The following is a 15,898-nucleotide window of genomic DNA, read 5'->3' as shown; positions in this document are numbered from 1 at the left end:
GTAAAAATGTTTGAGACACATTACTCTAATTGCTTGGTAAAGGCTTCTACATACTGCATGTCCAATAAATCAGACTTGTTACCATATTGACCAGATTTTCTACTGCTTCCTAATTTTTTGATTGCTTAACCTACCAATAACTAAAAATTATATCAACCTCTCCTACTTTGATGGTGGAATTGTTGATTTCTTCCAGCTGTTCTGTCAGTCTGTGCTTTACATAGTTGTAGGGGTTTTTTTTTAAGGTGCATAGAACAATTCTGTCCTCTTGGTGGAGGAACCATTTATCACTGTATAGAGAACATCTCCATCCCTAATAAAACTCCTTTTGTCTAACAGTAATACAGCTACCACACCTAGTATATGGTTAGCTCAACTACCTACACCATTTGTATTTTATTTTTTCAATTAATACACAGTTAAATTGATTGTATGTCTATGTGTGTGTGTTACGGTCTACAAGTTTAAACACATTCATATTCTAACCATCACCACAATCAGAACATGCAACAAATCCATCACTGCAAAATACTCCCTGTGCTATTCCTTTGTAATCATAACCTCGACCCCATCCCTCTAATCTCTGGCAACCACTAATCTTTTCTTCATCTCTACAGTGCAGTTTTATGTTTGAGAGAATATCACATAAATAGTAGAACTGGCATTACTTCTTCTTTTTTGGGGGTAGAATTTGCCACTGAAACCATTTGGGCTAGGGAATTTTATTTTTGGAAGTTTTTAACAAGGATCCAATTTCTTCAACAGTTGTAGGATTATTCAGGTTATGTACTTCATTGTGAGTGAGGGGTTTTTTTGTTGTTTTTTGTGTGTGTGTGTGTGAGTGAGTTTTATTAGTTTGAGGTTTTCAAGGAATTGGTCCATTTCACCTAAATTACTGAATGTATGTGCACTGAGCTATTCATAGTGTTTCCTCATTATCCTTTTAATGTCTGTTGTGGCTAGAGTGAAATTCCCCCTCTCCGTCCTGATATTGGTAATCTGTGTCTCCTCTTCTTTTTTTTTTTTTTCTTTTTAGAACTTTCTATCAATTTTATTGACCTTTTCAAAGAATGAGCTTTTGAGTTCATTGGTTTTCTCTAATTGTTTTTGTTTTCTATTGATTTATGCGCTTATCTTTATTCTTTCCTTCCTTCTGCTTCCTTTTAGTTTTCTTTATCTCTATTTGCTAGTTTCTTAAGGTGGAAGCTTAATTACTAATTTGAAACCCTTCTTCTACTCTAAGTATTTAATGCTCTAATTTTCCCTGTCAGTATCACTTTAGCTGTACCCCATACATTTTGTATCTTCATTTCATTCAGTTCAAAATATTTTCTGATTTACCCTGAGACTTCCTCTTTGACTAATGGATTATTTAGTAGTGTGTTGCTTAATTTCCAAGTGTTTGGAGACTTTCCTGTTATCTTTCTGTTGATTTCTAGTTTCATGCCATTTTAGTTAGAAAATGTATTCTATATAAATAGAAATCTTTTAAATGTGTTAAGGTTTGTTTTATGATCCAGAATACAGTCTATTTTCATGAACATTCCATCTGCACCTGAAAAGAACGTGTATCTGCTGCTGTTAGGTGGAATGTTCTATAAAAGTCAATTAGACAGTTTGCTGACAGTCCTGTTCCATTTCTTCTATTTTCTTACTGATTTTCTGTCTACTAGCTCTATTAATTACTGAGAGATACTGAAGTCACCAACTCTACTAATGGATTTCTCTATTTCTCCTTTCAATTCTGTCAGTTCTTTTTAAAGTATATACACATTTAGGATTAGGTGTTCTTGGATATAATGGTTATCTTTATGTGTCAGCTTGGCTAGGCTATGGTACCCAGTCATTTGGTCAAACACTAACCTAGATATTGCTATAAAGGTATTTTGTAGATGGGATTAACATTTACAATCAGTTGACTTTAGGTAAAGGAGCTGACCCTTGATAATGTGAGTAGGTCTCATCCAATCAGATGAAGGCCTTAAAGAGCAAAGACTGAGGCTGGCTGGAGAACAAGGAATTGTGACTCAAAACTGTAATGTAGAAACTCTGCCCAACTTTCCAGCCTGCTAGGCTGCCTACAGATTTCAGGCTTGCCAACCCCTACAACTGCATGAGCCAATTCCTTAAAATTAACCTCTCCCTCCCTCTCTCATTATCTCTCTGTCTCTCTGTGTGTGTGTGTGTGTGTGTGTGTGTGTGTGTGTACACATATGTGCATGTATTGCTCTGGAGAACCCTGACTGATACATTGGTAAACTAACTCTTTTATCATCATGTAATGTCCTTCTTTATCCCTGCTAATATTCTTCCTCCAAAGTCTCCATTATCTGACATTAAAAGTAACAACTCCAGCTTTCTTTTGATTAATGTTTTCATGGTATACAGTTTTTATCCTTTTATTTTTAATCTACCTATATAATTATACCTATAGTGGATTTCTTGTGGACAGCATTTGGTTGGGTCATATTTTTAAATCAATTCTAATAATTTTTGCCTTTAAATGGTATTTTTAGACCATTTACATTTAATATAACTATTGATATGTTTAGATTTAGGTCTACCATTAATTGGTTTATCTATTTATAAAAGTAAAAGACTGTAATACTGTTTGCTTTGTCCTCTTTTTTAATAAATAAGTTCATTATTTTGTTTTTAAAAAACTGCAATACATATCACTCAACAAAAATTCAATTAAAAATTATTTGCAAAGGAAGAGAAACAAAGACTTTTAGAATGTCCATCTAGAAGAAGAAAACGTTACCTGGACCTGCAATTATCACAGCATTTTTCAGTTCCCATAATTCCCAAGGAGGCCTTTCGTAGCTGTTTGTCTTCAAAATGAGACAAGATGAGTCTACCCAAGAGAAAATTTTAAATTAAATAAAAGAACAAAAACATATATGTTAAATTCATTGTTGAAAATAATGAGGTGAAATCAACATTAATTGACTCAGCTGAGACCTCATTATTTGGCTTCAGTTTACTGAGGCACAAAGCAAGTTGCCTTAAAAATTCAGCACATATGTAACACCATCAAATATTTTTTAAATATTTCTAATTACTTTGTAAAACTTTTTTCTTAAGAGTATTATCTATAAATCCTTGTTATTAACTGATATAAAGTAAATAATACTTACTGTCGCCTACACCTTCTGGAATAAAGATATTTTTCCATCTTTGCCATCATCTTTAATTTGTATAATCGAAACTTCTCATTGCATATTTCACTAAGGAGGCGCCTGTCAATTAAAAATACCACACACAGTACTATTAAAATTGTATTAGCAGTTTTATTTCATTTATTTATTCCTGTTTATTTTTCATAGCCTATAACATTCACAGTGCTAACAAGATAAGGAACATTTCTATCATCTCAGATCAGAAAGTTATTGCGTCCCTTCCCAGTCAATGCCCCCATAAAAGGCAAGCATTTTTCTGATTTTTATGAAAATTACTTTTGAAAGAATTCTACCCATGTCTAAGCATCAATTTTTTAGCTGCCTATGAAAAACTGTTAAAACCCTAAAGTTCTTCATTTTGACTTATATGCTACTTGCTTTTTTGGCAATCTTTCTACTATACGTGAATTTTTACCTTTTCCCAGTAAAAGGTTATTCTTTAAGTTATTTTATATGAGAAACTAAAGGCATCTAATCTATATAAGGAATACTGAAAAGGACTCATGATCTAAATATGAGCCTTCATCACTTTAGCTCTTCAGAGAACTTCTCAGCCCTCTAAAAACTATCTCTTTGTATTATGGGGTATTATAGGACACCAATAAAGTATCAGAATTAAGTTCCTTCCTCAAACAATTCTAACCATTTTTTTCCCCATAATACTGAATTTATATAAACTTTTTAAATAACACTAAAGACATGTTTTTTTTTTTAAGTTAATGCTGCTATACCTCATCCTGACTCTGTTAATTTTACTCTCCTGTGAAGAAATTCCATGACTATGGTATATCAGATGATGACAATCTTCCAAATAGTCTTTGCATATCTTTCCAAGAATAAAGAGAAATCTGAGTTGAACAGGTTTCAAATATTTCAAAAGAAAACAATAATTTATCCACAAGATCTAAGTGATAATACTGATCCTCATCACTCATGTTTTGACTATACAGCCTTCTAACTGATAAAAATACCTCTGTACAATTCTCAAGGATGATACCAACAGGGAATCCAGTTAAGTGAGTTCTGGAAAGTCTGGACACACAAATGATCTCTTATTCAAAAATATTCTTATCATTTGACACCACCAACCACCATGCCTTTCCATGTAATTTCCCTAAAAGGTCTCTTCCAACGATTGACTCTAGTTCCTAGGTTAACCATCTAACCTCATTATTCCTAGCTCATGGGCTAAATATTAGTTCCCTTTTTTGCTCTGTTTTGTTTGTTTAGCTCACCTCTTTCTCCTCAGATAGAAAGAACAAAGGAAACAATGCCCACACTCGGAGAGCTAGATCTTCCCTTACGTTTGGTTCCCATGATCTACATTTAACTAATCTCATCAGTTTCAGTAACAAATTGAAGAAAATAAAGTAACAAGTCTCTAACAACAAATCAAATGAATATTTATTCTTCTTTTAGGACCATCAAAATAGTTAAAGTATAATATTCCACAGAATAAAAACAAGTTGAAAAAGAATAAATATTCTAAAAACAATACCATAAATAGAAATCAGGTGGAGCCAGTGGAATATTTGTTAAACTGAGATTAATTTGCAAATAATTCCCTTTAAACAAAGATTACAGTAACTATTGGGTTTGACTGTTTTAAATAATGGCAGGTGCAGACATTGAGACTTTGCCAATAAAAAATATAAAATTGCATATTTACACTGATGACTGGACAAGTTTCTTCTCTCAGTCACAGGATTCTGGCATGAGACAGACTAAAAATTTTGTGAATTACAGTGATCTTTTCATTTGAAAACCAGCTATTCCATTTATTCTAAAACTTTGTTTTTTCTAGTAGAAGAGGTTTGTCACAAGGATGGCAGAGATCCGGGCCTCAATCCTTGCTGAAATTTTTTTTAATGCTGATTAACCCTATAGTTTTATTTCCTTTAATATGGATGCAAAGAACAACCAGTCTGTACTAAAGATTCAAGAGTGGATTTCCTGGCACCACTATTTGATTACTAATCACTGTTACTCCCTGTTAAATCTTAATGAGATAACCATTTAAAATATCTTTTGAGACTCAGATACACAGGAACTATATCTGTTGATGAACCTGCCAAGCCACAATATAATACTTGGGCTGTTAAGTCTTCAGCATCTTTAACACAATGCACAAATAAAATCAGAACTGGTAGGAATCAACTTATGTTTGATGCAATCCCAAATTTAATTGTAGCATGCATAGCTGTGTTCTATCCCAATTATTTTAAATTAGTTTATAAAAAGCTTCACATAGACACCAGCGTCAAAAGGAAAATAATAATTGTTCTGTTTAAGAAGATGGTTTATTGACTGTATGTTAAGAAACAAAAGTTAGTGACTACTCTTAAAAAGAAGCTTAAAATTTATAGCAAACATTCTTACCTAATTAATCCCTATTCTTCTTTCATATCTCAAGTTAACCCATTACTTCCTCAAGGAAGCCTTATCTGACCTTTATAACTTGGTAAACACACACCCATAATATACTCACTACTCAATGCATATTTCCTTCATAGCACTTAACACAGTTATAATTTTATACAAATTTGCATGATCCTTTTCAAAAAAACTTTTGGTTATTGAAATTTTCAAACACAAAAGAGCAGTAAAGTGAACCCTATGTATCCACGGTTGTATGTTTCTGCGATTAAGACCTGCCATTCCCATTATACAGTAAACTCTATAAAAACAGGTTCTATATCTGCTTTTATTTATCATTGGATCCGCGGCACAAAGCATAATGCTTGGAACATAGTGAGTACTCCAAAAAAAATCGTTGAGTAATAAATAAAAACAAAAACTGTATTAGATATCTCATCATTTTAATAAGATGGGCTAACAGGTCCACCCAAGAGCTCAACTTATGTAGCTACAGGGAGGTGCATTTTGAAAACACCTCACCTCGGCAGGCCCATCAGTTACCATGTATAGGTTTTTTTTCTTGAATTTTTTTTCTTATGGATGAAGGAATAAGTTGGTAAACCCTGCCCCTAAAACTTTGCAAGATGAAGTTTTCCTTTCAATATCAATCTCACAGAACATAAGTGCCAACAAGATACCTGTTTAGTATGTAAGTGGAATGGTTTTCCTGTATCTAAACACTAAGTACAATATTTTTTCCATGGCAGTCAGTCAGTACAGGGCAACATGATCATTCACACACTGCCAAGGAGAGCTGGCATGCTCTCCTAGAACTAACAAAGGAAACAAAAATGGTAATTAGAGACAAACTGGGATTGGTAGAAGTCATTTAGAATAAGCACCATGGCAGCGTGAGAAGAAAAAAATAAAAACAAAATAAATGGTATCTAAAGTAACAATGGCTGAAGACATATCAAAACTTGAGAGAACCTGAGGAGAAAAACAGCTCATTGATGAACAATATTAAAAAGTGTTCCATAAGGTCTACGTTACATTCCCAGTATAGTGCTGTTTTAGTTAACTCTTCACACTAAATGAGGTATAGAAGAAATTAGGTCATCTCCTCTGGGTAGCAACACACCACAAAGTTCTTCTTAGACGTCTTCTGTTTTCTTTTGGTTTTAAATGCACTTATACACATAACTTTAAATTTTGAATGTTGTCTCAAATACTTTCGAAGCTTAGGTGGAAAGAAAGAAATCTGCAAGGGTGAAAGCAATAAATGTTTTTACCTATTTGTGTTAATGTCTCCTGGAGCCCAAAGTACATGACAAGAACTCTGAAGTCCATCACGGCCAGCCCTACCAATCTCCTGGTAATATGATTCCATTTCCTTAGGAGCACCGTAATGAATGACTTGGCGAATGTCAGCTTTATTAATGCCCATTCCAAAAGCTATGGTAGCTATTACACACTGAGAATAAAATAACAACATAGTTTGACAATCATTTAGTAGAACTAAAACCTTACATGTTTACCTTTTGGTAAGAATAATTAGTTCATTAGTTAACTAAAGTCATGGCATGAAACTGAATTTAATATAATTTCAGCCAATCGCTTATAGATTAAAAGATTATCTGCCCAATTTACAGATTAAGGAATGGTGACCATAAAATAGGATTTGTTCCCTCTCTATTAAAAGAAGCAAATAAAGTGGTTTCTCTGAATGCATATGAGTACAAGACACAAAAGAGGCTCTTAAACTATTTATTATATTAAATGAGCCTTTGGGATAATATTATGAAGTTTCAAGACTGCATAGTATCTTAATATTTTCTAGCATTATTCTAAGGTAGAAGGAAGCTTCTCATTAAAGATGGTAGAATTAATCATGAATTTATCTCTGCATATTTAAAAGGATAAAATTGGTAGAATAGCTAATATGAATGAGTATACCAAGATCAGATTTACATGACTAGAGGAAATCTTAGGGAAAAATTAGTGGTAAGCACCAAAAAAAACTACACAAATTTTTTTTAAAGTATTAATAGTAAGAATACAAAATATGTACAAGTAACTGTAAATATACTACATGCCTTACAGATAAAAAACATTTATAGAGAATACATAAATATATAATATTTGAATATACATACTGATCTAACCAAAATTATGATATTAATATTGGAAGTGAAGGGGGTAGAAACCTCTGGATGGGGTGAGAAGGGCAGGAAGGGATGTGAAAGAGCTACATCTTCATCTTTCATAGTAGGGAAACAAGAGATAATGCCTAAATCTCATAAGCAAATAAATAAATAAACTAAGTAGCAGCAGTATAAGCAAATTATTGCAAGATACAGTGGCAAATACCAAAAGACTAAGCTAAAAGAGCTGGGAGTAGGAAAAAGAAGCGGGGAAAAAATGAGGGGCTGACGCTTTTCATTGTAAGCACTGGAGAACGATTTGGTTTGTTAAACTATGTGTGTGTATAACTGATAAATATTAAAGTGCCATTTTTAAAAATGTGTTACGATGCACCAAGAGTAGAAAAAAGAGAAAGGAAGGAAGGGAGGGAGGGAGGACAAATAAAGGGAAATATGAGAAAGATGAAAGAAAAATAAATATAGGGATGGAGATAATATTAAGAAAAAGCTCTGAGTGAATAAAACTAGGCAGTTTTACTGTATTTAAGAGTAAATAAGCAATATAATAATTCCAATTTTTCTTTTTTAAATGTTGTTTCTTATTCAATTTTTTCCAGCTTTATTGAGATATAATTGAAATATAACATTATGTAAGTTTAAAATATATAACATGATGATTTGATGTACATATATATTGCAACATGATTGATTACCTCAGTAAGGTTACTTAACACCTCCATCACCTCACATGATTACTGTGTGTGTATGTATCTGTGTCTGTGTGTATATGTGTGTTTGTATGATGAGAACTTTTAAGATCTAATTTTCATCATATGACACTGTTTTTAGATGAGATCAACCTATTCTGCAGACATGATTTTCAAAATATCCTTATAGACACTCAGGTGTAAATGAAGATATTTTATCCAATAATTTATTCATAACCTCATTCCAGAAAGGAAAGGAATTCAAACCATCGTGAAAAGGCAAATAAAATACAAAAGGACATAAAACTAAAAGTCAGGATTAAAAGAATGAATGGTCACAAACTCAAAATGCAAATCTACATCCAAATGTGGTTAGATTTGGTTATGAATAATAGGAAAGAAAAAAAATCTTGCCTCCCTCATATCTTTGGGAGATGTTTCTATCTAAATGAATAATGAGTAATACACCAAGATAGAAGAAACAACTGGTCAATTACTGGCTCGAAGATTCATTGTTAAGATTCAATAAGCAGCAGCTAATAAATTTTATCTGATACTTTTCAAGCTCCAGAGATAACAGAATAAACATGTAAGCATTTAAGAATTTGGATAAAATCTCTACTCCAGGCAGTTGTGATAGCTGTTCCTAACTTTGGAAAGAAGAGGAAGAAAGAGAACAGATGCCTTCAGGCAGGTATGCATTGCATCATGACAATGCACAGTGAACTGCATAGACAGATCTAGATACAGAGGAAACGGATGACCTATTTGACAGAAAATGCAAAGCAGAAGTTAAGTTCTTCTCAATTTGAGATGACTAGTCCAGGCTTAGAGCGACAGGGTGTGGAAATGATGTTGATAGTGTTGATTTAAACCTAATCACATGGCTTGAATTTAAATCTTCCCAAATAATCTGTATGACACACACTGAAACAGGATTCCAGTCATTATATGAATCTCAGCTGTAACATTTCACAATAACTTCATCAATACCCTTCCTTTCTTCAGTTTTTCTCCTTCAGATCAATCCTACTTGGTGCTCCCAGTCTAATGTTTCTATACTACTACTATCTTGCTCAAAAATATAGAGTAGTCTGTCACAGTGGTTTCCAAATTCTGTTCTGCAGAACTCAGAGGATTCTAAAATACCCCCAGGGACTAACTTGGAGATAGGGAAGCTCTTGGACCCCTTCATCCCTCACATCAACTTCAACAAGAATGATTCTACTTTAATCTGCTTTACCTATTAGATAAAATTTCATTTAAATAAAGAATTCTATGGCTAAAGTAGTCTGGAAAAACTAGAGAAACTTCACACCAATCCCAGCTTGCCTCTTTGCAAGTTTTAAGACCCTCTACAACCTGGCCAAACAACCCATTCAACTCTTTTCCTACGAGTCTCCACCATTCCTCCCTGCCTTTTTACCTATACTTTGTGCCCTTCCTACTCCATACTCCCTTTTTCTCCAACCATTGCAAACGACTCACAATTTCCTGAACCCAGTACGCTCTCTCATATCACAGTGCCTTTGCACATGCCAGTCCTTCTTCCTGGAATTCTATAACCTATTCCTTTTCCCTCATCACCTCCTGGCCTTGCACACTTGACAAACTGTTATTCACTTGTTCAGATTCTATTCAGATTGCTTCTTCCTGGGTGAACCAACCCCATTACACGACCTAACTTAACAGCCAGCATTCCCTCCTCTGTGCACCTAAACACTATTCTATGTACAGGCTGCCATTTATACTAGCCTGCAATAGTTTTCTTACATATCTATCTCCCACATTATATACTGATTCTATCAGAGTGACTGCTTTATGCTCATCAGAAAGAAGGTATTCAAATGTATATGTATGAATAAATCACTTGGCTGTACACCTGAAATGTTTTTATATAACTTTTGGGTTTTCGATTTTTTAAACGAAAAATGAGTATTTTTCACGATTAGACTTAAATTATGAAATTCAATTCCAACTTTAAAGAAATTTTTTAATTAATTTTTTTATTGGAGTATAGTTGATTTACAATGTTGTGTTAGTTTCTGCTGTACAGCAAAGTGAGTCAGTTATACATATACTTATATCCACTCTTTTTTAGATTCTATTCCCATATAGGTCATTACAGAGTATTGAATAGAGTTCCCTGTGCTACACAGTAGGTTCTTATTAGTTATCTATTTTATATATAGTATGAAATTAACAACAGTGTAAATCAACTATACTCTAATATAAAATAAAATTTACATTAAAAAAATTTAAAACATTTTTAACTAAAAAAAAAATTAAAAAAAAAAAAGTTTATTGTCCCTCCTGGAAAGAAAAGAAGAAGAAGAAGAAGGTATTCAATAAAGATCTTGTAAATAAATATTAGAGAAATATCTGTTTCCACTATGGGGAACAGACAGTAATGATGATCAATCTTCACACCTGAATTTCATCTCTCATGAACCTATGATGAACTTGTTTCCTTAAGGTAATACTCAGTCCTGCATGGTATGTTCCACAGGCTAACTTCAGTTTCTTAAGTTCAGCTGTAACTCGTTCTGTCATTCTTCTAGAAGGACAGTAGATGATAGCTGGACCTTCAAATTCCCAAGCAGCACTAAAGAAAAAGAAGAGCAAAAGGACAAACATATACATATAGGCTTCAGACCAGTTTGAGTTTTACCTAATTTAATTTTCCCTTTCTTTTTAAATTTTAATTTAATTTCATTTTAATTTAGTTTTTAAACTTTAATTTTCCTTTTAGTAAAAACTAAAAGGAGAAAGCATATAAAAAACAATAACATATTTAACAAATGCCTGAAACATTTTAGACACTCAAATGTGGAAATAAATTATATTAAACCCAAACACCTTTAACTTCACTTTTTTGTTCAAATTAAAACCAGAGACAAGTTTATTTACTGAAGCGGAAGCCTTGCTAAAAACCTGTAAACTAATGGAAACGCAATTACCGTCCTTTGGAATTGCAAAGCACTAGATTAACAATTAGTCTTCATTTATATAAGAAATGTAATGTTTACATAGGAGAAGGAATAAAATTTATATTATTCTTATTCCCTCTTATGATCGTAAAATTGAGTTTCTATATCTGTTTACTAAAAAAGCAAGAACTTTCATGCAATAGTAAAAGATCATTTTTATAGTTCAAGGAAGTATTTACTAGTATCTTGAGACTATATGACCATTATAGAAAATAACATCTGTTAGAAAGCCTGTTTTAGAAACTTGTGCTTACTTATTAAAAGTATAAATAATGATTTCCATAGAACATTTATTTAATTCCTCAACATATTCATTTACGTAAATACATTCATTTATGCTGACCTAACCAATATAAAAAGAATATACTATTTAGATTTAGGAAAAGTTATTTTATTTAATTTTTAATGTGCATAACCTGTGATACAATTTCAATTTTAGGAATCTATTTTACAAACACACACATCTGCCAAAAGATATATATACACAAATATTCACGACAAAACTATATCAGTGAAAAATAATCTAAATGTTCATGATCATATACATTCATACTACAAAATGTGAAGTAAATATTTAAAAATTAAATGTATATAAAACCTTTAAGAAGGACTATGGCAAAAGTCACTGAAAACTTAGAGGGGAAAAATTAGACAGTAATTTTACTCTACGAGTCTTACTGAATAATCTACTCAAAGCAATTTTTGAGAGTGACCAAATGGACTTCCATGTCAAAAATTCATAGTAGAGGGCTTCCCTGGTGGCGCAGTGGTTGAGAATCCGCCTGCCAATGCAGGGGACACGGGTTCGAGCCCTGGTCTGGGAAGATCCCACATACCGCGGAGCGGCTGGGCCCGTGAGCCACAGTTGCTGAGCCTGCGCGTCTGGAGCCTGTGCTCCGCAACAAGAGAGGCCGCGATGGTGAGAGGCCCGCGCACCGTGATGAAGAGTGGCCCCCGCTTGCCGCAACTGGAGAAAGCCCTCGCACAGAAACGAAGACCCAACACAGCCATAAATAAAATAAATGAATAAATTAAAAAAAAAAAGATGGCTAGCAGGACATCAGAGCCGTTTAAAAAAAAAAAAATTCATAGTAGATAACTCCATGGAGTGAAAAAAAAAAGCAAAATATCTTTTAAATGTATAAGAATCTCATTTAAAAAACATTTTTCAAAGAAGGAAAAATTGTGCACCAAAATGTGAATATTGTAACATCCTAAACATTAAATGTAATATATAGAAAGATAGCAATACTTTATATAACAGGAGAAAATTGCAGAAAAAACTGACATACTATAGCAACCTAACAACAACAACTGGGAACGCATATTTGCACAGTACAAAGAACAGACACCTGAAACGCTAAATGCAAAAATATCAACAGTAATAATAACTGAGGAATGGGACTGGAAAAAAAATCTACGTACTCTTCAATTTACATGCATCTGTATTGTTCAAACTGATACAAACAATATGGATCACTTTTTACCCTAAAAAAAGCAGAAAACACAAAAATCTGAACTTATAGAGCAGAAAAATCAAAGCAGTAAAAATTCCTATTGATTACAGCAGTGAAATGGCTGGTAAAAGGACCTCGGTCCTTGTCTTCTTTGAAGAAAGAATTCAGCAAAGAGACCAAGATTGTGAAGCAGATACAGCATTTATGAGAAGCAAAGTATATGCAGAAGAGCACATGGGCGAACTCGCAGAGTTAGCTGCACCCAATAGGGGTGGCTTAGATCACATATATGGGGCAGTCTTCCAGGTTTTCTCTAGCCAATCATCTTGCTTGTGCCCATATTTGGCCTGACTCAGGTTCCTTCCTGGTCAGCTCAAAGGTTTCTGGGAGGTTGGCAGGACATATTATGGGCTGGTGTCTCTTCCCTCCTTTGGCCCCTCCCCCTAGAGTTATGTTATTCGGAATTCCTTAGGGGACAACTGAGGACCTTCTCTACACATGTGTTGGGCTGAGAAATCCCCTTGACCACAAGAATGAGGAAACTGTGGTCTCAGGGCCCAATGCTCCTGCTGCCATCTTATCTCAAAGTGACAGCAGAAGACTGGCTGCAGCTGCTCAGCCTGGGGCCCATCTATCGCCTACTTCAAATCCCGTCTGAGAGGTGTGGACCCCAAGGAATCTTTATTGGGAGGATGAAGGGGGAAGGTCCTTCTGAAGCTGCTTCAGGCTGGCATTGGGCTCGTGGACCCTACCTAACTGGTGCCGTGGAACTCTCACCCTGCCTTGTCAAGGGACCCCAGAAAGGCTTCTGCTGTTATCCCAGCAGGATCTGTTTCAGGGAGTGGCTAGAATCCCTGCACCACCATCATCTTGATATGGAATTGCTGCAATCTGGAAGAAACAAACTTAACAAGCAGATTAAAAAGGCAGGGACCAAAGATCAGTAAAAGGATTATTGCAACTAGAGGCCCAAACAGGGGTAAGAACAAGGTTGCGCTTGATAACATTCCTCTGATTGCAGTCCAGATAGAGTCAGTGCTTGGGTATCCCTGTCCGAAGGAATGAAGCCATCTGGCATGGTCATACATTTTCTTGATGTCCTCTTCTACTAGCCCAGTGGTGTTGATGTGGGTACAACATATCTTATTAATAACTGCAAATACCCCTCTCTGTTCAGCCAGAAGAAAGTCCAAGGCCAGTCTGTTATCCATCACTACATCAGCTGAGGAACTAACAGACAACGAAAGTTTGGAAAGTGCATTCCCTGTGGACCTGCTCAGAGCTGACAAGGTTATCCAAAAGTCTGTGGAGCACTGCTTCATGCTAAGCAAAGCCTTCCCAAGGGGACGCCAACCCAGTAGCAGCTCCAATCCCTGCCAAAATGAGGCCAATTGCCCTTTTGCCACAGGGGTGGGTGATATTATGGATGGTAATACCTAGGTTCCTTTGATTACTCAGTTGGCCTAACGTACACTGTCCCGTAAACAGAGCATTGTCTATACAAGGAAAGGCTACAGCTAATCCTGGGAAAGGGAAAGATGGATTGGGGTTGTTCTGATGAGGCAATGGGTTTATGTCTAGACCACAAAGGAACAGATATCCAGAAGGGACAAATGCCTGACGCACTGTTGTAGAATTAAACCAATTCTCTAGAGAACCTGCCCAAGAGGGGATCCCGTTACAGCTTGGGGAGGGAGGCCCACCATTATATGAGGGTGCATGAGGGGTGGGGACTCTTCCGTAGGCGTTGGGTGGGGGGGACTACATTACACTCCAGACAATTGGTGTTTTTCCTGTCCAGTAAGTACATATCCCATGTGGGCCTTGTCCTTGTTTTTTAGTCTCTGATTGTATTTGTGGTGAGGGCACCAATGGGTGAGATTTCCACCTGTATGTCTTTGTCAGGGCTGGTGAGAACAATTAAATTTTGGAGTAACAGAGGCATTGATCAGATTCTGAAGGTTCCCCAGAGTGTTACTGCAAGTTTTCATGCTGGTTGCATAGGGGCAGTGGCAGCAAGACAAGCTAGTCTTATTGCAATTTAAAGTAAGTGTGTGGTTCTCATCAGATCTATTGACGCGAGGGGTTAAGGTCTAAGCACGGAAGTTGCGCTAGGGACGGAATACGAACTTTACGAGTAGGGTTAGAAGGACCCTCAGTAAGGTAAGGTCGTCACTGCTAGGTGTAAAGATTAGTTTGTTTTTAACCCACAGGCATTGCTCTGAGGATGGGGATGACAGATCCAGCACTGGGGTAGATTTTATCCCCGAGCTATAATTCTTGAGAGATTTACTATTGCGTTGGATTCCTATTCCCCTGATGTGGATCCCCAAAACAGGGAGAGAAAAGTTAGGGTGACTGATAACTTCATAATGGCATCAATCAGGGTTTTAATTTTGGAAGCAACCAGAGAGCAAGTAGCAAAGAAACATCAAAAGAAATCATATAGTAAACGAAAGCCCAGTAGCAATTATGGAGTCCCAGCCTACCATCACTTGTCTTGTTTCTGTCACCCGGAGAGTCCCAAAGGAATCAATGTCAAAGCGAGAGTTTACTTATCAATGCGGTTGTCACTGGCTCAGGGATCACCTTCTAGAAGGGGTATTTGAGGGTTTTAGGTAGGTTCACAGGAATAGCTGGGATATATGTCTTCGGGTTCCTGTAACATATCAGTGGAGGCAGGTTTAATCCTGGACAGATGGACCCAACTCGTGACTCCCTGGAGCTTAACTGCTGTAGGGGTGCTCAGCAGGACTTGTTAAGGACCCTTCCACTTTGGGAGTAGCTGGGTGCCCGGGGGACTCATTTTTCCAGGTCTTTAAGAGCACCCAGTCCCCAGGATTTACAATGGAGTGACTGGGGCTCTTACCTGGGGAGGGCTGGGTTCTGTTTCCATGTTCTTTTATGGCCGTTTGGACCTGGCCCAGGTTTATAATGTATTTAAGATGGGCCTGGTTTCTGGGTCAGTTAGTATGTCCAGGTTAAGGAGTGGCCTTCCATGTGTCATTTCAAAGGGGCTTAACTTCGTGGTTGTTTTAGGGGCCGCCCTGACCCTTAAGG

The 15,898-nt window shown here is 35.8% G+C and overlaps 1 protein-coding gene across 5 annotated transcripts in view; it reads right to left on the bottom strand.

Annotated features, from left to right (window-relative positions):
- Positions 1–15,898, bottom strand: part of WRN (WRN RecQ like helicase) — a 123,191-nt gene that overhangs the window by 35,664 nt on the left and 71,629 nt on the right. For all 5 annotated transcript variants that reach the window (XM_059909453.1, XM_059909455.1, XM_059909452.1 and 2 more), the window contains exons 19-22: positions 10,822–10,996; positions 6,833–7,014; positions 3,141–3,242; positions 2,765–2,857 (exon numbers count right to left, since the gene is read on the bottom strand). In XM_059909453.1, coding sequence (XP_059765436.1) covers positions 2,765–2,857; positions 3,141–3,242; positions 6,833–7,014; positions 10,822–10,996 — 552 coding nt within the window. The remainder of the gene's footprint in view (positions 1–2,764; positions 2,858–3,140; positions 3,243–6,832; positions 7,015–10,821; positions 10,997–15,898) is intronic.

The sequence above is a fragment of the Balaenoptera ricei genome, chromosome 21 (assembly GCF_028023285.1).
Source record: "Balaenoptera ricei isolate mBalRic1 chromosome 21, mBalRic1.hap2, whole genome shotgun sequence".
Lineage (NCBI taxonomy): Eukaryota > Metazoa > Chordata > Mammalia > Artiodactyla > Balaenopteridae > Balaenoptera > Balaenoptera ricei.
This window is presented reverse-complemented; position numbering and strand designations above follow the sequence as displayed.